We start from the raw sequence: 22,774 nt of genomic DNA, 5'->3' as shown, positions 1-22,774 counted from the left end.
CACCACAAAATACAGTACAGACCAAAACTAGATATGTGGCTCAGACACTTTTTCCTTGTATGTGTTTTTCTGTCTCTTCATCTGCCCACTTTATTCCATTTTTTGTACTGTCTGCCCATCATTTGATAAATGTATTGTCATATTATTATGATGTTTATTTTGTTTAACAAAAATGATCAGTTATGAATTTCCTGTTGAAAAGGACTTTTAATGTTTTCGGTTGGTTCCTGAAGAAACTGTAACACTGAAATGTTTACATGGGTAGTTTCCAATGTACACATGTAATTAAAAACTGTTGAACTAATATTTATGGACAAAATATACATGCCAATTTTATTAACATTTGAAAAAAAAAGTTACATGTTTTTGCTTCCTTTTTCGGTTTTCAGTTTCCCTGATTACCTAATACTCTCAGAATGCCACATCTACAAATGACTTTGTACTGAATAAAAAACGTTACAGAATGCAATCAGAAATCAGTTTCTTTTCTCTCCCATGAGTGAAACACATTATTGTTATTACGAAACAATTTGGTATTGTTTTGGAAAAACTTGACAGGGCCTGACAAGTCATAAGTTGCTTTTGCCATCTTGCAAGGGATGCTGCTGGTCCCTAAGCCACACTTTCTTTGAGAGCTTAGCCTTGTTACTGCAGGGTTGCCACGTTGACTTGTGAGAGATACTTGCCTGATTCCAGTCTCTAGTCCTCCCTTGTCCGTTTGTGAAACCCCTCTCTCATCATCCTTTTGGATTGCTTGCATAATGGTCCAACAGGTCGGTTGGTCTCTCTGTCTCGAAAATGTGTGTATAGAACCCTCGAAGAGTAGAATTCCCACTCACTTTTGTCCCTTAGAGAGGATGTCAGTGAATGTTTCCCAGCTTCTCTCTCTGTCCCTCAATCAGTTTTATGCAACCTTATCTCCTTTGTTTCTAAATAAACTTTCAGTATAGCAATGTTTTCAGTAGCATTTACCCCCAGTGTTGTTTTTCCAACAATATGGCTCTTCAGTAAGTTAACATTTTGTCATTAGCTGGGCAGGTCTGGCTTATTCCTCCTGCAACGTCTTTGAACTGAGCCAAGCATCTCACAGGTATTTTGTTCTGATTTCTTCACAACCCCATTTTTTAACATGGCAAAGAATTATCTTGATTCGAAAATGTTTACTTAATGAAATGTAGTGTTGATCCTTTTTAAATCCTGTTCTGTCCTCCTTCAGTGAACAGATTGACAATTGTTTTCCGCTCACGACTTTGCAAGTAGGTGTCATTGAGAACCCCACACGGTCAGTTAAAATGATGCTGAATTCCCATCCACGAGATATCCTCACTTAGTGCTCTGTTGTTATAGATTAACTCAATCAGTGGTGTTAGCATATCCAGCAACCAAAAGACATTCTGGGCTGACACATGGTAATCTGGGGATAGGTCTCATGTATCGTTCGCCAGCATCATTGCCTGTAACCACCTCAAAGCAGTTGTGGCAGAGCTTGACAGTGGATTCAGAGTCTATATTAAGATCGCTGAGCATCTTCCATAGAGAAGAAAGTAATCACCTGAAAGAATCAAAACCATTTCTGTATCCATGTAATCTGGTCAAGAGACAATGCTGCATTGAACATGTCAGAAAGTATGTGACACTGATGTGTGGATAAGAGGTGACTGAAATATCACTATGGTGTGGTGAGATTTGGGAGAAAATTAGGCCACTCGGACTTTCAGAATCCGGTTTGATATCACTGACATTAGTTGTGAAATTTTTTTTGTTTTGTAGCAGCTGTACTTTGCAATATGTAATAATATGGAAAAGAGCTATAAATTCAGAAATGTATAAAAATTAAATTAAGTAGTCCAAAAAGAGAGAAAAAGAGAGAAAAAAGTGTCAGTGTTTATTGTTCATTCAGAAATCTGATGATGGAGGGGAAGAAGTTGTACCACTAAATCACTTGATGTGATGAAAGCGAATCTGTTTGAAATGTGAGCTCTGCCTTCCCATCTACCTATACCTGTTAGTATTTAAATCCCTTGCTAATGAAGTATCTATCTATCCTTGCCTTAATATTCCAAAGTTCTACTTCCATCACTTTTGAAAAAGAAAGTCACATGTAGAGTAGATACAGGGGAACCAAGGATTTAGTATATTCTGGTTTTCAGAAGGTGTTCAATAAAAGAAGTTTGAACAAGATAATGTTACACCTTTTTAAAAAAAACAAGTAATGTTGTAGCTCTATAAAACTCTGTTTCGACTGATGATGACATCCTCTGTCTCAAAGGACAATGGATAGCAGCACTAGAGTGACCTCTCCAGGGCACAAGCCTGGATGGAAGGTATTCCCCCCCTCGGCCTCACCAGTGTAGTCCAAAGGAAAGCGATTTGGCACCAGCTTGGCTACATGAGCTAACAGGAGGATATTCAGTGATGTCCAGCTGTCTTAGGGACTCCACTCCAGACTTTCTGTCTGGGTTTAATCCCGTAGCTTTTGCCTCTCTCGAGGCTGACCACAAGGCATTGAGACAATTTATACTTAGCAGTTTGACTACATTTGGAATATTGTGTTGTGTTCTGGTCATCTTGCCTATCACCTGTCCAGCTCTTGGCTCCATCCCTCTCCCTCCTGTCTTCTCCTATCATTTTGGATCTCCCTCTCCCCCTCCAACTTTCAAATCCCTTACTCACTCTTCCTTCAGTTAGCCCTGACGAAGGGTCTCGGCCTGAAACGTCGACTGCACCTCTTCCTAGAGATGCTGCCTGGCCTGCTGCGTTCACAGCAACTTTTATGTGTGTAATTTTTATTACTGCTTATTTTGTGAAGTATATTTTGGAAAAATAAGCACTTTACATGTTTTAGCATTTTTTTAAATGGGTTTAATAATTTGCAGTTGTTTTATTGCCCCGCCATATTCACATGACACAACCCAGGTCATTAATCTAGACAGTGAAGGCCAAAGGCCTGAGCACAGACTCTGGGATACACTATTGATAACATCTACAGCCACTGAATGCCTGAAAACAGTATATCCTTGATATTCTTAATTGATTGCACTCACTTCAACTAAATAGAAGAAATCCTATTGAATGGTGTAATGTTGTTAACACATTCCTCTTTGAATTATATCTGGTGTTTACCAGGCTACGCTTATCTGCCAAAATAGTGATGACTTCAAAAACAAATGACTAAAATGTGATATTTTACAGAATTACTTTCTGAATCTAGCAAACCGATCAAGCCTAGGTTTTCAAACTGGAGGTGCCTCCTCAAGGGAAAATTATAAAGGGACTGCAGCTATAAAAATAATTTTATTCAGTAATTGAAGGGGAGGGTTAGAAAAAAAGAAGTCCCTTTGAATTGGGTAGAGCCAAATCAAATCTGATGCCATTTCAATAGAGTGCCTTGTATATTTCTTAGGGTTTCATATTATAATGTCTATTTTGAGCACACAAATATATTTTGTAAGTGGTGAAGTCACAAAAGGTGGTGTACAAATGCAAATTTTCTGTCAAACCTTCCATTGTTCAGGTATATTAGTTAGAATTTAGGCCACTTCAAATGTTTGCGTATCATTGTGCACCCAGAATATCATTTTTCCCAGGTGAGAATCACATACAGTTCTTCTAAATCTGGGTCCTTTATAGACTAAAGACTGTGTGAAACTAAAGGTGCTTTATGCTGGCTTTTGTATTTATCAGTGATACGATAGAATAAATGTTGCCAATAGTCAAATACCGTCCTTTTGCCAAACTCAAGCTGTTTAACAACACTGAAGTCATCAAATAAGAAGGCTTACTTGGCTCCACTGATGTGCATTTATTCAATAAAGTAACGATGAGTATCTTTTCTGGATCTTGTAGTCTACAACTTGTTTACCTACCTTTTGCTGAACTCAATGCTTTTGGACTCACTGAACCGTTTAATCATAAAAGACTCATTTTCTGTGCAGTGTTCCATGTCTTAGGGTTCCTTATTTTGCACTCAGTGGCCACTTTGTTAGATACACCTGTACACCCCATTAATGCAAATATCTAATCAGCCGATCACATGATAGCAACTCAATGCAAAAGAAGCATACAGGCATGGTCAAGAGGTTCAGTTGTTCAGACTAAATATCAGAATGGGGAAGAAATGTGATTTAAGTGGTTTTGATTGTGGAATAATTTTGGTGGGTGGATGGGGTAGTTTAACTATCTCAGACTGCTGATTTCCTGGGATTTTCATGCAAACCATCTCTCATGTTTATAGAGAATGGTACAAAAAACATCCAGCGAGTGACAATTCTGTGATTGAAAATGCCTTTTTAATGGGAATGGAAAATGGCCAGACTGATGCAAGCTAACAGGAAGGTGACAATAACTCAGATAACCACACGTTACAGCAGTGGTGTGCAGAACATCTCTGAATGCACAACATATTGAACCTTGAAGTTAATGGGCTACAGCAGCAGAAGACCACACTGGTTTCTATTCTGCACTTAATAAAGTGGCCACTGAGTGTATGTTCCCATTCTTATTTGCCATTTCTAGGCTCATTATCATTTTTGTTGTATATGTACCTATCTATATTCTCCAAACTAAGCATGGGTATATCATTTGCTGTCTGGGATCATTGCACCATGGATAAGGGTTCAGTCTTCCACATTATTGCTGTTTCCACACTAAGCACGGGAGCGTAGGACCTCACTGTGCAGACTGTGCAGCCCAGACTGAGCACTTCTCAGCACAGTTGGTGAATAGAATACCTTTCACTCCTGATGAGAATCTTCCCTGGGCTTCACCCCTGTCAAAGTTGGCTGAGTTGAATGATCATGAGTTGGAGCCCATTTTCCTGACCTAAACCCAAAGGGACCTACTTGTGTATTTTATGTACTTTTGGCATTATTCAGGGCTTTATGTTAATAGATGTGAATGGCAAAGTAGATTCAATGGGCTGAATAGCCTAAAGTTGCTCCTCTGTCTCTTTTTCATGACATGCTTTGTCTTCAATTCTACCCTGTATTTATTTACAGAGCTCTTAAAAAGTATTCACCCCCTTTGGAAGTTTTAATGTTTTATTGTGTTACAGCATTGAATTACAGTGGATTTAATTTGGCTTTTTTGACACTGATCAACAGAAAAACTCTCATGTCAAAGTGAAACAGATCTCTACAACATGACCTAAATTAATTACAAATATAAAGCACATAATAATTGGTTGCACAAATATTCACCCCCTTTAATATGACACACCAAATCATTACTGGTGTTGCCAGTTGGTTTTAGAAGTCACATAATTAAGGTGCCCTAGCTATATCTATACCTGTGTGCAGTCAAGGTGTTTCAATTGATTATAGTAAAAATACCCCCATATCTGGAAGGTCCAACTGCTAGTGAGTCAGTATCCTGGCAAAAACTACATCATGAAGACAAAAGAATACTCCAAGCAACTTCAGAGAAAAGTTATTAAAAAGCACAGGTTAGGAGAGGGGTACAGGAAATTTTCCAAGTCACTGAATATCCCTCGGAGTACAGTTAAGTTAATCGTCAAGAAATGGAAAGAATTGGCACAGCTGTAAAGCTACCTAGAGCAGGCCATCCTGAAAAACTAGTGACCGTGCAAGAAGGGGATTAGTGAGGAAGGTCACCAAGAGATCTATGGCAACTCTGAAGGAGGTACAAGTTTCAGTGATAGCGCATACAGCAACTGTTGCCCGGTGCTTCACCAGTCACAGCTTTATAGGAGAGTGGCAAAGAGAAAGCCACTGCTGAAAAGAGCTCCCATGAAATCCCAGCCAAAAGACATGTGGGAGACACTGAAGTCAGCTGGAAGAAGGTTCTATAGTCTGATGAAACCAAAATTGAGCAAAAACCGCACATCATCAAAAATACATTATCACTACCGTGAAGCACGGTGGTGGCTGCACCATGCTGTGCAGATGCTTTGCTGCAGCAATCCTGCAAGGCTTATGAAGGTAGATGGTAAAATGAATGCAACAAAACAAAGAGAAATCCTGGAGAAAAACCTGCAAGAGAACTGTGGGTTGGAAGAAGATTGTTTCCCAGCAAGGCAATGACCCCAAGTATGAAGCAAAAACTACATAAAAATGGCTTTAAAACAACAAAGTTAATGTCGTGGAGTGGCCAAGTTGGAGTCCAGACCTCAATCCAATTGAGAAATTGTGGTTGGACTTAAAAAAGGCTGTTCACTCACGATCTCCATGCAATCTGACAGAGCTTGAGCAGTTTTGTAATGAAGAATGGGGGGAACTTGCAGTGTCCAGATGTACAAAGCTGATAGGAACCTAGCACACAGAGTCAAGGCTGTAATTGCTGTCAAAGGTACATCTACTAAATTTGATTTAAAGGGGTGAATACTTATGCAGTCAATTATTTTGTATTTTATATTTGTAATTTAGATCACTTTATAGGGATCTATTTTCGCTTTGACATGAAAAGTCTTTTTCTGTTGATCAATGTTTAAAAAAAAGCCAAATTAAATCCACTGTGATTCAATGCTGTAAAACAATAAAACATGAAAAGGTGGTGAATTTTTTTTTTATAGGCACTGTATTTAGGAATAGGGCACAGAACAGGCCCTTCCGTCCCAATGAGCCACACCGCCCAGCATCCCACCTATTTAACACTAGCCTAATCACAGGACAATTTTCAATGACCAATTAACCTACAAACTGGTAGACTTTTGGACTGTGGGAGGAAACCAGAGCACTGGGAGGAAAGCCACATGCTCACAGGAAGGATGTACAAATTTCTTACAGGTAGCATCGGAATTGAACTCCAAACTCCATCATGAGCTGTAATGGTGTCAGTTTAACCACTACCCTACTGTGGCACCCTATTTCTGATATTCTTGTCACTGTTGTCAAGTTATACTGATCTGATCTGCTGGTCATTAGCTTAGCTTGAATAAAATTTACTAAGACCTCAGTTTTGGAGGATGTTAACTCTAGAGAGGATATAACATTGGTTTGTTTAATGTTCCAATAAGTTTGTAAAATTTTACAGGAACAGAATTGGCAGTACCTTTTTAGAGCTTTGTAATGCCATCTTTACCTCAGAAGCATATTTAGAGGACGGTAGTCATTGCTGCCTGGTAGAGCAAGCTTTTCTGCCACATTTGAGGTGTTGGGTTTCAAATACCCTTTTACTGATTGGAGATAAGGCCATGTTTGCACAATGAATGTTACCCTCACTTGGAGCTTGTTGCAGAGATGTGGGAGGAGGTCCACGTTTTCCAAGGTCTCCCTATGAACTAATATTATCAGAGGACAGTGTGATTTTCAACAAGTGAAGGCTTGTGAAGGAGCTTGCAAATGTTGATTGTGGCCAATTCTCCCTTGTTATATTTCTGTGAACGAATCAATGAGAACTTGTGGGAATCTCTGGCCCATGACCAGACAAAGTGGAAAAAGAAGAATTCAGGAGGACATTGTGGATCTGAATCCATACATTGAGAGTACGCAAAAACAGTTGGAAGCTTCAGAAGGTCACACCAGCTCACAAATTGTCCCTTATCAGGTACGCCTTGTCCGTCTGTGCAGTCCCCAGTTCACATATTGGACTCATTTGTCATCTCAGAACAGGCATAGAAGTAAGTCTTCCTTCATCCCAAGGAACAGATTGAGTTTTTAAGAGGGAATGTTTGGAGCTGTGGGCCAATATTTTTATATGTGTTCGTCACTCAGTCATCTGTTGGATGTGGAGTCTAATTGAACAATTATGAGCTAATTCTGTGGATATGCTTAATGGTTGCTGCATGCTACATTGCACAATAGAGCCCAAGAGCATAAATAATTATAATAAGTGTATTGCTCCTTTTTAAAAAAAAATTATTGAGTGAAGAGGCTAACAAAAACAGCAACATCAAATGATAAGTTGTATTGGAACCCCACAGGTCAATGGAAAAATGGTTGTTGATTATGACCAGCACATTCCTACCATTGAATCAGTGTGATTTTATTGGGCAATTGAGATTAGCTGCAGAAATCAGCACTCTTGGTTATGTGTGTATATGCACATATGTGGATGTATATCTAAGAAATTGCAAGTGCTAAAATCAGAAGGTTAAGAGCCACCAGATTCAGGAAGTTATTCTCAGCCATCAGGCTCTTGAACCAGAGAAATAACTTCACTCACCTTAACTCCGAACTGGTTCCACAGCCTATGGACTTGCTGTCAAGGACTCTACAACTCATGTTTTCAATATTTATATTTTATTATTCTGTTTAATTTCTTTTTGTGTTTGCAGAGTTTGTCTTTTGCACATTGGTTGTTTGTCTGTCTTTTGTGTGGTTTTTCACGGATTCTGTTATATTTCTTTGTATTTACTGTGAATACCCACAAGAAAGTGAATCTCAGGGTTAGAATATGGTGCCACATATGTAGTTTGATAAATTCACTTTGAACTTTAAAGTACTTATTGTAAGAGGGAATTAGTATGAAATCTATCCAAATGACTGATGACCCCATACAATTTTGAAAGCAATAGATTGATCTGAATGAATAATTGATGCTAGTTGCTTTCTTATCACAAGATCACTCTTGTAGATTGGTATATGTAGACAGGTCAGTTATCTGTTTCCATCTTAAGTTAATTTAATCTGCTTGCTTATCTATGATTAATGTTGACTTTCAAATGATTACTAATTAGACATGAAATTGTATATGAACATTGCATTAATTTTCACTGTCAAAGTCTGTGGGAAGGCATCGTAAGAATAACATCATTTATTGTAATAATAATTAATGATGCATGTGCAGTGTTTGAGTCATGGTGACACAGCACCTTTCAACATGAAGACAGAATTTCTAAACTTGAAGATATGAAGAAGAAAACGATCAGATTGCAGCTGCCTTGGTTTAAATCAAATACAGAGAAAGTCCCCAGCACCTTGTTTCTGGCAGCATTATCAATTACACTTTGAAGTTGGACACCCCAAGACAGATGGTGACAACAGAATTATTATTTTGTATTACCAGTATTTTGGAATTGCTGCAGAAAAGTATGCAGATTAACGCTGCTCCTCTGAGCATTTCAACAGCTACATTTTATACAGTGAGTGACATTGTAATCTCAACACGTCATGCATGATGCTCTCACTTGAATAGCTGAAATGGGTAAAATGTGCACACCAACGCAATGATGTCTTTATGGACATCTTTAGTACTTCACTCACCCAGCCTGTTGTTCCCAGCTGCTTCAAATCCGGCACCATCATCACTGGTCCAAAGAATTCTACACTTCCAGAACTAAATGATGTCAATCTTCATGAAGTGCTTTGAACAGATGGTAATGGCACACATCCAAAACTCCATTCCTGCCACACTGGGAATGTACCAATATACTTACTGACAGAACCACTCTACAACAGATACCACAGTAACAGATATGCACCTGACCCTCACACACCTAGATAAACAGTGGTTGATTGGCAAGAGGTAAAGAGTAGGAATAGAGGGAGCCTTTACCGGTTGGCTGCCAGTGGTTGGTGGTGTTCCACGTGTTGGGACCGATTCTTTTTACATCATATGTCAGTGATTTGGATGATGGAATTATTGGCTTTCAAAAGTTTGGATATGAAGAATTGAATTGAACTGACTTTATTTCTTACATCCTTCACATACGTGAGGAGTAAAAATCTTTACGTTATGTTTCCATCTAAATGTGCAATGTGCAATCATAGTAATTTATAATAAATAGAACAGTCAATGTAACAGAAACACACTCAGATCAGCGTGAGTTAATCAGTCTGATGGCCTGGTGGCAGAAGCTGTCCTGGAGCCTATTGGTCCTGGCTTTTATGCTGTAGTACAGTTTCCCGGATGGTAGCAGCTGGAATAGATTGTGGTTTAGATGACTCAGGCCCCCAGTGATCCTATAGGCCCTTTTTACACACCTGTCTTTGTAAATGTCCTGAATCATGGGAAGTTCACAACTACAGATGCGCTGGGCTGTCCGTACCACTCTCTGCAGAGTCCTGCGATTAGGGGAGGTACAGTTCCCATACCACACAGTGATGCAGCCAGTCAGAATACTCTCAATTGTGCCCCTATAGAAAGTTCTTAAGATTTGGGTGCCCATACCAAACTTCTTCAACTGTCTGAGGTGAAAAGAGACGCTGTTGTGCCTTTTTCACCACATAGCTGGTGTATACAGACCATGTGAGGTCCTCGGTGATGTTTATGCCGAGGAACTTAAAGCTGTTTACCCTCTCAATCCCAGATCCGTTGAGGTCAATGGGGATAAGACCACCTCCCTTCCTCCTGTAATCCACAACCAGCTCCTTTGTTTTTGCGACATTGAGGGAGAGGTTGTTTTCTTGACACCACTGTGTCAGAGAGATGACTTCTTCCCTGTTGGCCACCTTGTAATAGTTTGAGATTAGGCCAATCAATGTAGTGTCGTTGACAAATTTAATTAGCAGATTGGAGCTGTGGGTGGCAACACAGTCATGGGTATACAGTGAGTAGAGGAGGGGACTTACGACACAGCCCTGAGGGGCTCCTGTATTGAGAATCGGAAGGGTGGAGAATTAGATAGGCAGAGGGACAGTTAGTTTTGAGGAAGTACAGAAGGACTTAGATTAGAAGAATGGACAAAGAAATGGCAGATGGAGTATAGTGTTGGGAAGTGTATGGTCATGCACTTTGGTAGAAGAAATGAAAGGGTTGACTATCTTCTAATTGGAGAGAAAATACAAAAAAATTGAGGTGCAAAGAGACTTGGGAGTGCTTGTGCAGGCTTCCCTAAACATTAATTTGCAGGTTGAATCTGTGGTGAGGAAGACAAATGCGATGTTAGCATTCATTTCAAGAGGACTAGAATATAAAAGCAAGTTGTGTAATGTTATAAAGCACTGTTAAGGCCTCACTTGGTGTACTGTGAGCAGGTTTGGTCCCCTTATCTTATAGAGGATGTGCTGAAACTGGAGAAGGTTCAAAAGAGGTTCACGAAAATGATTCCAGGATTGAATGGCTTGTTATATGAAGAGCATTTGATGTCTCTTGACTTGCATTCACTAGATTCAGAAGAATGAGGGGTAATCTCATTGAAACCTATGGAATGGTGAAAGGCCTTGATAGGGTGGATGTAGAGAGGATGCTTCCTATGATAGTAGAGTCTAAGACCAGAGGACACTGTCTCACAATAGAGGGGTATCCTTTTAGAATGGAGATGAGGAAAAATTTCTTTAGCCAGGCAGTGGTGAACCTGTGGAATTCTTTGCCACATCCAGCTGTGGAGGCCAAGTCTTTATGTATATTTAAGGCAGATGTTGATAGATTATTGATTGGTTAGGGTATGAAAGGATAGGGGGAGAAGGCAGGAGATTGGGGCTGAGAGGAAAAATGGATCAGCCTTTGATGAAATATTTGGCTTATCTAGGAGAGGGGCAGCGATGTTGGCAGCACCATTGCGTTTAGCTTTGAAGTCTTCGATGGTGTGCAGACCTTGCCATAAGCTGCGTGTGTTGTTGGTGGAGAGTTGTGTCCGGATCTTGTCCCTGTATTGTCATTTTGCGTAGATCGTGGCTGCATTTCTTGAGTTCCTGCTGATTACCAGCAACATAAGCTCTGTCTCGTGTGTTTCGTGAAGTGTGCATGGAACTGCTGATCCAGGGCTTCTGGTTTGGATAGGCCCTGACCAATTTTTGGGGGAGACTGTGTTGCTTTTCATTTTCCAAATCCATGTAACAACATTGCAGCAGCTATAACTCATTTTCTGATTGTTTCCAGGATGGTTTTCAGCTCCAGCTGTCAATACTTGGTGCACTTATGAAAGAGTATATTGACATAAAATTGTGATGCTTTGCTTTTGTACTTGAATTTTGGTGAACTCCAGTGACAGTAAAGTGAAAGGTATTTGATAGGGTAGTAACCTGTACAGAGTTTATTTTGAACTGTAGTCATTGGAAAAGAATCAGTAAGGTTTCATATCACCAGCATGTGTCATGAAATTTTGTTTACCAAGCAGTAGTACAATGCAATATATGATATAGAAAAAAAATCAATTACAGTAAGTATATATGTAAATTAAATGGTTAGATTAAAAATAGTGCAAGAACAGAAATAATGAAAGAAGTGAGGTGGTGTTCATGGGTTCAGGGTCCATTCAGGAATCAGAAGGAGGAGGGGAAGATGCTGTTCCTGAATTACTGAGTGTGTGCTTTCAGGCTGCTCTACCTCCTTCCTGACAGTAACAATGAGAAGAGGGCATGCCCTGGCCGATGGGGGTCCTTAATAATGGACGCCGCCTTTCTGAGGCACCGCTCCATAAAGGTGCCTTGGATACTACAGAGGCTTGTACCCAAGATGGAGCTGACTAATTTTACAACTGTCTGTAGCTGCTTTCGGTCCTGTGCAGTAGTTCCCCCCTCCTCCCAATCAGAAAAGGTAAATGGCTGAAGGAGTCCCTGGACAATAAAGGAATCCTTATTTATTTCGAGATACCACATAGACCAGGTCCTTCCGGCCCAGCAAGCCACACTGCCCAGCAACCCACCTATTTAACCTTTGCCTAATCACAGGACAATTTATAATGACCAATTATCCTACTAACTAGTATGTCTTTGGACTGTGGGAGGAAACTGAAGTGTCCTCAGCACCTGGAATAAACCTACATGGTCACGGGGAAACCCACGCGGTCAGAAGTACCTTATAGGCAAATGGAGGGGATTGAACCAGGTTTGCTGGCTCTGTAATAGTATTATGCTAACATCTGTTTGTTCAGATTTCTTTACCCCTCAGCCACTTTACCACCGTCAAAGAAAAGGTAGTTCCATTCTTGATCAGTAAGGGTGTCGAAGGTTATGGGGAGAAGGCAGGAGAATGGAGACGAAAGGGATAATAAATGGTGTAGCAGACTTGAAGGGCTGAACAGCCTAATTCTGCTCCTTTGCCTTTTGGTCCAACATCAGCAATTCCTTTCCCTCCAACAGATGCTGCTTATCTGCTGAGTTCCTCCAGCAGACCTCTGGGTTGTTCCATTTATGAGCTCCTGCAGTCTTATGTGAGAAGGCAGGCGTATGGGGTTGAGTTGGATCCGGTATCAGCCATGATGGAATTGCAGAGCAGACTCGATGGGCTGAATGGCCTAATTCTGGTCCTGTGTCTTATGGTCTTATCTGTACAGTAGGTCCTGCTTTTCATGGGCCTGGTCTTTTGTGATAAATACCCATTGTTCCATGGAGTCCACAAGCAAAGCTCCACCTCACTGAGAGTTCTCAGAAATCAGCTCTCAGCTCTTAGACCTTTTTCAGGGTTTGTGGAGCCATTGCTTTTAATGAGGATTGTAGGATTTCCGGGATATTTTGCAAAGATAGGACAAATATGCTTTTTAGTTTTTTTTAGGAGTTTTAAAACATTTTAGTTTGTGTCAGTTGTATCTTCCATCAGATACAAATACCTGAAAGCCTGTACCACGAAGATGGACAGCTTCTACCTTGCTGTTATAGCACTATTAAATGGTTCCTAGTACAATAGGGTTGTTCTTTTGATCTCTCAATCTACCTGGCAATGACTTTGCACCTCACTGTTTACCTGCACTGCAGTTCCTCCTGTAGCTGTTACACTTCATTCTACATTATTATTGCTTTGCCTTGTTCTACCACATGTACTGTGTAATGATCTATCTGATCTGTATGAACAATATGCAAGACAAGATTTTCACTGTATCTCAGTGCATGACAATAATAGACAAATTCCAATAATAAGTATTTTAAACTTTTAATTTTTTCATTGTTTTTAAGTAATTTTGAAAGTCAGTAGCAATGGAAAGTAGACCAGTGGCAGCAAGATCTGTTATTCTGCGGATGGCTATGGTCCAAGTGCAGGTTGATGGATTTAGGCAGAGTAATAGATTGACACAGACTAGATGGGCTGAAGGACCTCTTTCTGTGATATAGTTACTCTATGATTATGCTCAACATCATTTAACTTTTGTATGTTCCAATGCTTTGTGTTAATTTAACAAGCTAAGCAGGAAGTATCCACTGTGATGCTTTTTTTTCTGTCATTTTTACTCAAACAGATTTTCAGTTGGAATAACATTTCCTTAAAACTGAAGTGTAAAATGTTGGCACTGCATAGATTCTGTTTTGGGGGATAACTAATATATATGATTTAACATCTGCATTTGTGAAGTTATTTCCTATTGCTGGGTGACACTTTACTATGATATGTTCCAGAATATCTCTCCAAATGACCTTGTGGCACCAGTATTTACTAGGAAGGAACTTTGCTGCATTTTCTGTCATCTCACCTACAGTTTGTCTTCCAGCCTATGGAGATTTGCCTTTTTTTTTCTCTATTTAGTTTTCCCTCTTTTCACATGCTTGATGTACTTGTGTAATATTGTCTTGTTTGATTTCAGATTCTGCATTTGTATGAAGCTCTTTGATCCTGTACATAGAATTTTCTGCACGTTCAGATATGAAGATGTTATTTTTGTAATCTATTGGCTAACTTCCTTGGATAAATGCTTTAAAGTATTTTTTTTGTTCCACCAAGAGGGTAGGTCTTTTTCTTTTCAGAAAATGCTCAGTATCATCATTATCCAGACTTCTCAAATGATGAAGGGAGAGAACTCTGCTTAGGTGGTTTGTATCTTTCAGCATCCTTCCCATTAAGGTTATGTTCTGATCGATCAAAGGCAGTCAAATAAAATATCCCAATGCTAGCCGCAGTTGGAAACACAGAAGTTTAAAAAAAAGAGTTGCATCATATTTTCCTCCTTTCTCTTGGTCTGCTGTTCTGGGATCAGGTCTAACTGGGTGCAAGTTCAGCAGGTAGTGCTTGCCAGATTGGAACCACCTTCTGGGTGAATATTTTCTTCCTCCAATCCCCATGTAAGCCTCCTATTTCTTGCCTTTCAATTTATGCCCTCTGGTTTTAGACACTTGTATAAAAAGAAACATCTTGTTATCTACACTATCCTATGCCCCTCATAATTTTCTGTATCTGGATCCTGATCCTCCAATCCAAACCCCCCACCTTCTTCAACCTCCTGTGCTCTGAGGAAAATAAATCCTGCTATCCAGTACTTTCATGACTGGCTATATCCTGGTGTTTTCCTATCACTTCTCCTTTGGGCTCTTTCTTTTTTGTGGCTATCTGCAGAGAGCAAGAATTTCAGATTGTATACTGTACACATTCTGATATTAAATGGAACCTTTGAGCCATCTCTTCTGCATCCTTTCCAGATCTTGAAGATTGTTATTGTCTAGCACTTGTATGATTCAAGTATTACTTGACATTTTATCATTCATAAGCTGAAAGCTGTTCAGGCAGACATGAATGGTTTCATTGCCAGAGGAGCTGCACTGTAACTAAAAATGTGTTACTGTCAAACAAATCCAGCTGACCTTGAGAGAAGAAAGACTATTGATGAAGCAGTTTAAGACGATTGGCCCTAAGATCAGTCAGAGGAATTCACAGAGAAAAATTCAGGGGTTCCAAACTTGTTTTGCACCATAGACCAATACCATTAAGCAAGGGGTCCATGGACCCCAGGTTGGGAAACCCTGGTCTAGGTGATTGTTATTCATTTAAGGAAGGGTGCATTGCTGGTAAGGTGTGAATTTAATTTCCCCTGAAGTAATGATACCACTTGAACTACTGTGTTTTTGGTAAAATATTCTGGACCTTAAACTTGATCCATGAAGAAAACACTGCGATACATTTTCCGTGTCAGGATGGTGTAGAATTTGGATGAGAACATCTCAGTCCTGTGCAACTGCTGTTATCCTTTTGCTGGTGGTCATGGGTTTGTGAAATGCTGTTGTAATAAAGCTTAGCTGTGCAATTATAGTGAATCTTGTGGACGATATACACTGCAACTGGTAATGAAAAGGTGAGCAGTCATTGTGATGGATGTTCAAAGAATGCAATGTCTTGAGCTAATTGGTCCAAGTAGAATCAAACTGACCATCAGTGAGCAAGTTAGAGGAGTACTTTGTGCTTAACAGCATCATCGAAGACCTGCTCCTTTACTTTGACTAAGGTGATGCAATAATTAGTTTGATTGGGCTTATTCTGATTTAGTGGGCAGGACATAGCTGGGGAACTTTTGCATACGTGTCAGTTTTGCAGCTGTACTGGAACCTGGTAATGTATTTCATTTTGAACATGGGTTTTCAGTACTAAGTAGGATGTTGGCAGGAACTTTGCTGTAACCAGTGAAGTTGGATCTTATTTGGTATAATGTAGAATGAAATGAATTGATTATAAGTTGACTGCATTAATGGTGAGAACCACAGGAGGCAGCTTAGGTGGATTGTCCACATTAATGAAATAAGTTAAAGTTTTCAGCTTGTCTTCCACCTTCATATTGTGGCGGATGGTAGTACTCATGAAATCTCATTATGTCCTAGCTGTTAATTATCCACTGCTTCTCATGGCTTTCATTCAGGAGTACAGACCTTTATGCTTGCAGAACAGGGGTTCCCAACTTTTTTTTATGCTATGGACCAATACCATTAAGCAAGGGGTCTGTGGAACCCTGACTGGGATTCCCTGTTGTAGAAGCATTCAGCTCTGTGTAGCATTCTGCTTCTACCTGCCTGCCTCCATCACCTATCACCTTCTGGCTATTCTCCTCCTGCTCCCCCCACCTTTTTATTGTGGCGTCTTCCCCCTTCCATTCCTGTCCCGATGAAGAGTCTCAGCCCAAAACAGTAATGCACACAATACGTTGGAGGAACTCGGGTCAGGCAGCATCTATGGAAAAGAATAAGCAGTCGATATTTTGGGCCAAAATCCTTCATCAAGACTCAGCCCGAAACATCTGCTGTTTGTGCTGTTTGTTAATTTCCATAGATCCTGCCTGACCTGCTGAGTTCGGCCAGCCTTCTGTGTGTGTTGCTTTGGGTTTCCAGCATCTGCAGAATTTCTTGTGTTTATGCTATGTTATTTAACATGCTGTTTTGTAGTTCATCAAATTGGCTCCTCATTGTAGGTACATCTGAGAAATTATTTTCTATTCATTGAAACACTGTTAGTCCACGGGTCTGATGTTGGCAATAATAATGAGGGTTATATTGGCATATGAGGTTATAGTTGATGGTAGAATTCTATAATAGCATACTACAAAAACAGAGGTGCCCCCAAAGAATGAATGACTGTTAAATGTGAGAACCCCAAAGCCCCCTTAGCTCTCTCCTCCTGCACGTAAGTGGCAGTGAGCAACAATTCCCCCCTCCCCCCACCAGCAAAAATAAACGTGCATCGGTACCGTCACTGAGCCCAAGTGTGTGCCAAGCAATAGCAGAGACACAGACCAAAGTTGCCCCCAAAGGCTTTGCATTTCATCCGAAATTCGACAACCCACAGCTTATTTCTCTCCCTGACAAGGAACAAGGAGGTGTCCCCCATTTTCACAGTGAGCGGGAGACATGACAACAACAACCCACTGCTTTACCATTTTAAAAGTAATTTTTTTCAAGCTCTGTGTCTGAGGATCGCAAAGACCTCGGGTCTTCGGGCCCACAGCAAAAGATTTTCCTTCCTCGATGACACACAAGTCTCCTGCCGTGACACTGACCCTCAATCTGCCTGTCTCCAGAGCCCCAAGATCTTAGGCTTCCGTATACGATCAAGATTCTCAGGCCAAACCCTTGGCATGCCGAATAGCGGTCAGTTGTGGAACCCTGAGAATGGGTCCCACTTTGCTACTGTTCTGTAAGGAGACCCTGTGCGTCCTCCTCCCTGTGGAATGCATGGGGTTTCTCTGGGTGCTTCAGTTTCCTCCCACAGTGTAAAAACCTACAAGGTAGGTTAATTGGTCATTGTAAATTGTCCTGTGATTAGGTTAGGGTTAATTGGGTTGTGGGGTTGCTGGGGCAGTGTAGCTGGAAGGGCCCACACCACGCTGTATCGCTAAATCAAAATTTTAAAAACTTAAGGAACTCTGCAGACCAGGCAGTATCTGTGGAGAGGAATAAACAGTCAATGTTTCTAGCTGAGACCCTTCATCAGGACTGCAAAGAAAGGAAGAAGCCAGAATATGAAGGATTACGAGCTGGCGGGTGATTGGTGAAACTGAGTGGGTGTGGGAGGAGGGTGATGAAGTGAGAAGCCAGGTGACGGAGGTAAAGGGCTGAAGGAGGAATCTGATAGAGGAGAGTGGGCCTTGGGGAGAAAGGGAAGGAGGAGATGCACCAGAAGGGGTTGATGAAGTGAGGGAATGAGAGGGGGAGTGAGAATGGGAAAAGAGAAAGTGAAGGCAAGGAGAGAGATTACTGCACGTTAGAGAAATCAATGTTCATGCTATCAGGTTGGAGGCTATACAGACTAGTTCCCCATTTTAGATTTCAGCTGTGTGTATAGTCAATGTGGGTTGAAAGCTGAATTACTTGTGACTGAAAAGGAACTGGAAGAATAACTTTTGCAAGGCTCTTCCGGAGGCTCATGGTTTGGAATGACGACAGCTTGGCAAGATGTTGATGGGGACAGGTCAGAAGAATGGGACCTACTGCTTTGCTTTACTTTAGTGTATTGATAGGGAGGCCAGTGAGTCAACATGGATCCCCTTCCACTTCATATCCTGTTTGTGTTCTGGAATTTTCCATTTGTGCTACCGCAGCTTGGATTAATGTTTCTAGACTGTTACACAGTAGTGTTGGTGTTAGATTGATCTTAGAATAGGATAAAAAGTTCACACAACATCATGGGCTGAAGAGCCTGTATTGTGTTGTAATGTGGTTAATCTATGGTGGTGGTGGTGGTGGTGGTGCTCATTACTTAAGATGATAAAGCAACATCAGGGGAGGACTTGGTAGATAGATGTTGATGTTCCAAAATTTGTGATCTGAGTTGTGCTACTCCTTCACTGGGTTGACAAAAGAGAATTTTGCTGTCTGGCTCACCATTTAAGCGTCACCAAGGTGAAACTGTATTAGAGCAGTGTTCTGTCCAAACTCTTGTATGGGCCAGAATGCTGGGTCATGGCAGGGAACCACCTTGCCAAGCTGTCATCGTTCCATACCATGAGCCTCCAGCAGATCCTCTGTATTTTCTGGCGAAGAAAGATTTTTAACCACACCGACTCATTCAGTGTCATCAAGAAGACTTGGCCATAATCAACACGAGAAAACTTTGGAGATGGATTGGGCACATGATGAGAAGAGAGGCCAATTCCATCATCAAGACAGCGCTTCATCAGACCCCTGAAAGGCAGAGGAAATGCAGGAGACCAAAGACAACCTGGCACCATACTATATAGGCAGAAATGAGGACCCTGAGCCACAATTGGGGCACAATAGAGAAGGTGGCCAAGGATTGACAGAGATGGAAGACCTTCATTGCTATCCTGAATGCTATCAGCTTAACAGGCAATAACTAACTCACTATTGAAGTATATTGAATTGCTTGAAGTTGCAGAATTTGTTGGGAGATACAGTATTAAACTGAATTTGTAATAGAAAATTTATACTATTGATACCATTTAGTTACATGATTAAAATTGTTATTACATCAATGAACTTGTCTGTAACTAACTATGGAGTCATGGCGCAGTTCTCACAACTGCCTGTACGAAGTTTGTACATTCTCACAGTGACTGCATGTGTTTTCTCTGGATGCTCCAGTTACTACCCGCATTGCGAAGCTATATGGATAGGGTTAGTGAGTAGTGCATGCGATGTTGACCCCAGAACCATCGTGAGACTTGCATGCTGCCCAGCACAATCCCCACTGATTTGACGCAAATGATGTATTTCACTTTGTTACAAGGTGCATGTGACAAATGAAGCTCATCTTTAAATCTTTATCTTTCCGATAGTTATTCATTTGACATCTTAAAATCGTTACTCATTGGTACAGTATTTTTTAACATCTATTTCAACAGCTGCAATTAAAAGCAGTGTATCTTAAGAAAAGTGAGTTGATTTCTAATCAATACACTTTTCTATTCAAATCTGTCCAAGTAGACAAAGCACGCTCGATTCTGAGGAGACAAAATACACAACAACCATATCTTGCGATGTGGGAGGAAACCGGACCATGCAGACAAAACCCATGCGGTCACAGAAAGAGAGTGTGATCCTTTGTACAACATCCAAGATGAAGATCAAACCTGTGGAGCTGTGAGACATCAGCACTGACTGCTGAGTTGCCCTACTAGCACCGCCAACCTCTTCTGCTGCATCTGTACCCCAGCTCCCAACACCCCTCAAACCTCTTGGTTCAAAGGTATGGAGGCACTTGCATTGTTGGAAATTCAAACCAAGAAAGAGTCATTGGAAAAAAAAGTGAAAACTGAAGCTATTTTTTATAAGTGGTAATCAGTTCTAAAATGAAATTGTAACTGGTCATGTTTTTGAAAATAACAGATTTTTCTGACAAGGATAGCATCGTACTGTAAGATCTCAAACACAAGAAAATCTGCAGATGCCGGAAATCCATAATTACACACACACAATACTGGAGGAGCTCAGCAGGCTAGCTAGCATCTATGGAAAAGAGTAAATAGTCGACATTTTGGGCGGAGACCCCTGATGAAGGGTCTTGGCCCGAAATGTTGACTGTTTACTCTTTTCTATAGATGCTGCCTGGCCTGCTGAGTTCCACCAGCATTTTGTGTGTGTATTATTAATAGTAACAGGTAATCCCCTCTCACAAAATCAGTTAAAAGTAATAAAAAATGCTTTTATTTTATCCTCCCATTTTTGCTTAGAAACACTTTACAATGACCAACAAGGTTTTATGAAAAAAAAGTTTGTTTCATGAGTTCACACCATCTCAAAACAATGTTATAAACGAACCCATTGCAAATTACGTATTATGCTTCAACATCCACGCATAGAGGTTGGTTAATGATATTTATAGTCTCTTGATCCTAATTCAAACAGAGATACGCAAGCCAGTGTGAATGGACAGTTACTGCCCATCTGAAAGGGAAATGGTATGGCTGCAAAGCCATTGTTATATAAATAGAAGCCACAGGTATATAAATGGAAGCTATGTATTACTATAATTAAAATGGAAAATATGGTAGGACAATTCAAGATAGAAAATGGCCAAATAAGTCTAAAACAAAATTTTCTTTTTACAGGTTTGAGGAAAATAACTCAGGAGAACAGGGATAGATTTCGAACTCGGCTAAATGCAGCAAAAACTACTGTCAGCACAGCCAAAAGTGGAGAAGAGGATAGTGGATAGGTCTTTTTCAGTTACGTTAGTAGACAGAGGACAAGTAAGGAATGCATATTGAAAAACGCCTGAAGTGATTTGAGTGAACTTGCAGGATGTTGCAGAGGTTTTAAATAGCTGCTTTGCTTTGTCTTTTTATTTAACAAAGTAGATGGTGTAAAAAAAAAACATGGACTGTATGTTATAAATAAATTTTGAAAGAAGTGATAGATGTAATTCAGAATATAATTGGTGTTCTCACCAAACTGTAAATCTTAAGCAACACACAAAATGCTGGAAGAACTCAGCAGGTCAGGCAACATCTATGAAAATGAATAAACAGTTAACATTTCAGGTTGAGACCTTTCTTCAGGACTGAAGAGGAAGGGGAAGACACCAGAATAAAAAGGTGTGGGGAGGGGAAGGAGGATAGGTCATGGTTGAAGCCAGGTGGGTGAGAAAGGTCAAGGACTGGACAAGGAATCTAATGGGAGAGGAGAGTGGACTGGGGGAGGTGATAGGCAGGTGAAAAGAGCTAAGAGGCCAGAGTGGGGGAGTAGAAAGGAGGCGGTGGACAGATTTTTTTTTACCCAAAGGAGAAATTGATACTCATGCCATCAGGTTGGAGGCTACCCAGACAGAATGTAAGGTGTTGCTCCCCCACCCTGAGGGTGACTTAATCTTGACACAAGAGGGGGCCATAGAATGACATATCAGAACGGGAACGGGAATCTGAATAAAAATGATTGGTCACTGGGAAGTTCTGCTTAGGGTGGATGAAGCAGAGTGGCCTCCCAATTTATGATGGATCTCATCCATGTAGAGGAGGCCACTTCTGGAGCAGTGGACACAATAGACGACCCCAGTAGATTCACAGGTGAAGTGTTGTCTCACCTGGAAGGACTATTTGGGGCCCTTAATGGAGGTGAGGGAGGAGGTAAGTGGGCTGGTGTAGCACTTAGACCACTTTGCAGGGATAAGTGGCAAGAGGGGATTAGTGGGCAAGGGAAAGGAAAAAAGAAGTGTCAGTAATGGACCAAATAAATGTTGACAATATTCACTGAGGAATGAGCAAAAGGCCCAAAGCTATAAATTTGAAATAAAGTAAAGAAAAAAAAAATGCTGGAAATGCTCAACCTAGATCAGACAATCAATTAATGTAACAAGCTAATGACCTTTCATCAGAACTGATCAGTTATTGAAGTGAAAGTCTGCTTTTCTTTACAGATCCTGCCTGATCTAGTGAATATTTTCAGCATGTCCTGCTTATCATTTGTTTAAACACTTAGTAGCTCAGTGGGGCCTGTTACAGGCCTCACTCCAACCTATGTGAGGTTATACTGTCTATATTTAAGAAGTATGGTAATCCAGGTAAGAAAACTACAAGCCTATTGGATTGGCGTTTAGTATGGTTAAATTGCTAGTAGGATTGTTTCCTAGCCATTGAAAGCCATTTTGTCACATGTATGTGGTGGGTTAATGCATTGATGTTTGCTGCTGTTTGTACTGGGGGAGGGGAGGGGGGGCTTTAGAGTTCTAATGTTTTTCTGTCATTCATTCTTTTGGGGTTCTGTTTTTTGTGGATGTCTGCAAAGACAAATATTTCAGATTGTATACTGTATACATTCTCTGATAATAAATGGAATCATTCGAACCATTTGCAGAA

The 22,774-nt window shown here is 40.6% G+C and overlaps 1 protein-coding gene across 5 annotated transcripts in view; it reads left to right on the top strand.

Annotated features, from left to right (window-relative positions):
- The window catches only part of ube2r2 (ubiquitin-conjugating enzyme E2R 2), a 102,405-nt gene that overhangs the window by 39,859 nt on the left and 39,772 nt on the right, over window positions 1–22,774 (top strand). The window contains exons 1-2 of one of the 5 annotated variants that reach the window (XM_072252334.1): window positions 19,979–20,169; window positions 21,032–21,172. The exons of 2 other annotated variants lie outside the window; for them this stretch is intronic. In XM_072252334.1, the coding sequence (XP_072108435.1) occupies window positions 21,083–21,172 (90 nt within the window). In that variant the 5' untranslated portion in view covers window positions 19,979–20,169; window positions 21,032–21,082. Of the gene's footprint in view, window positions 1–19,978; window positions 20,170–21,031; window positions 21,173–22,774 lie in introns of those variants that run through there. 2 more of the 5 variants (XM_072252335.1, XM_072252333.1) reach the window with 2 other exon arrangements.

The sequence above is a fragment of the Mobula birostris genome, chromosome 3 (genome assembly GCF_030028105.1).
Source record: "Mobula birostris isolate sMobBir1 chromosome 3, sMobBir1.hap1, whole genome shotgun sequence".
Taxonomy (NCBI): domain Eukaryota; kingdom Metazoa; phylum Chordata; class Chondrichthyes; order Myliobatiformes; family Myliobatidae; genus Mobula; species Mobula birostris.
Note: the sequence above shows the minus strand (reverse complement) of the source record. Positions and strands in the feature narration are given on the sequence as shown.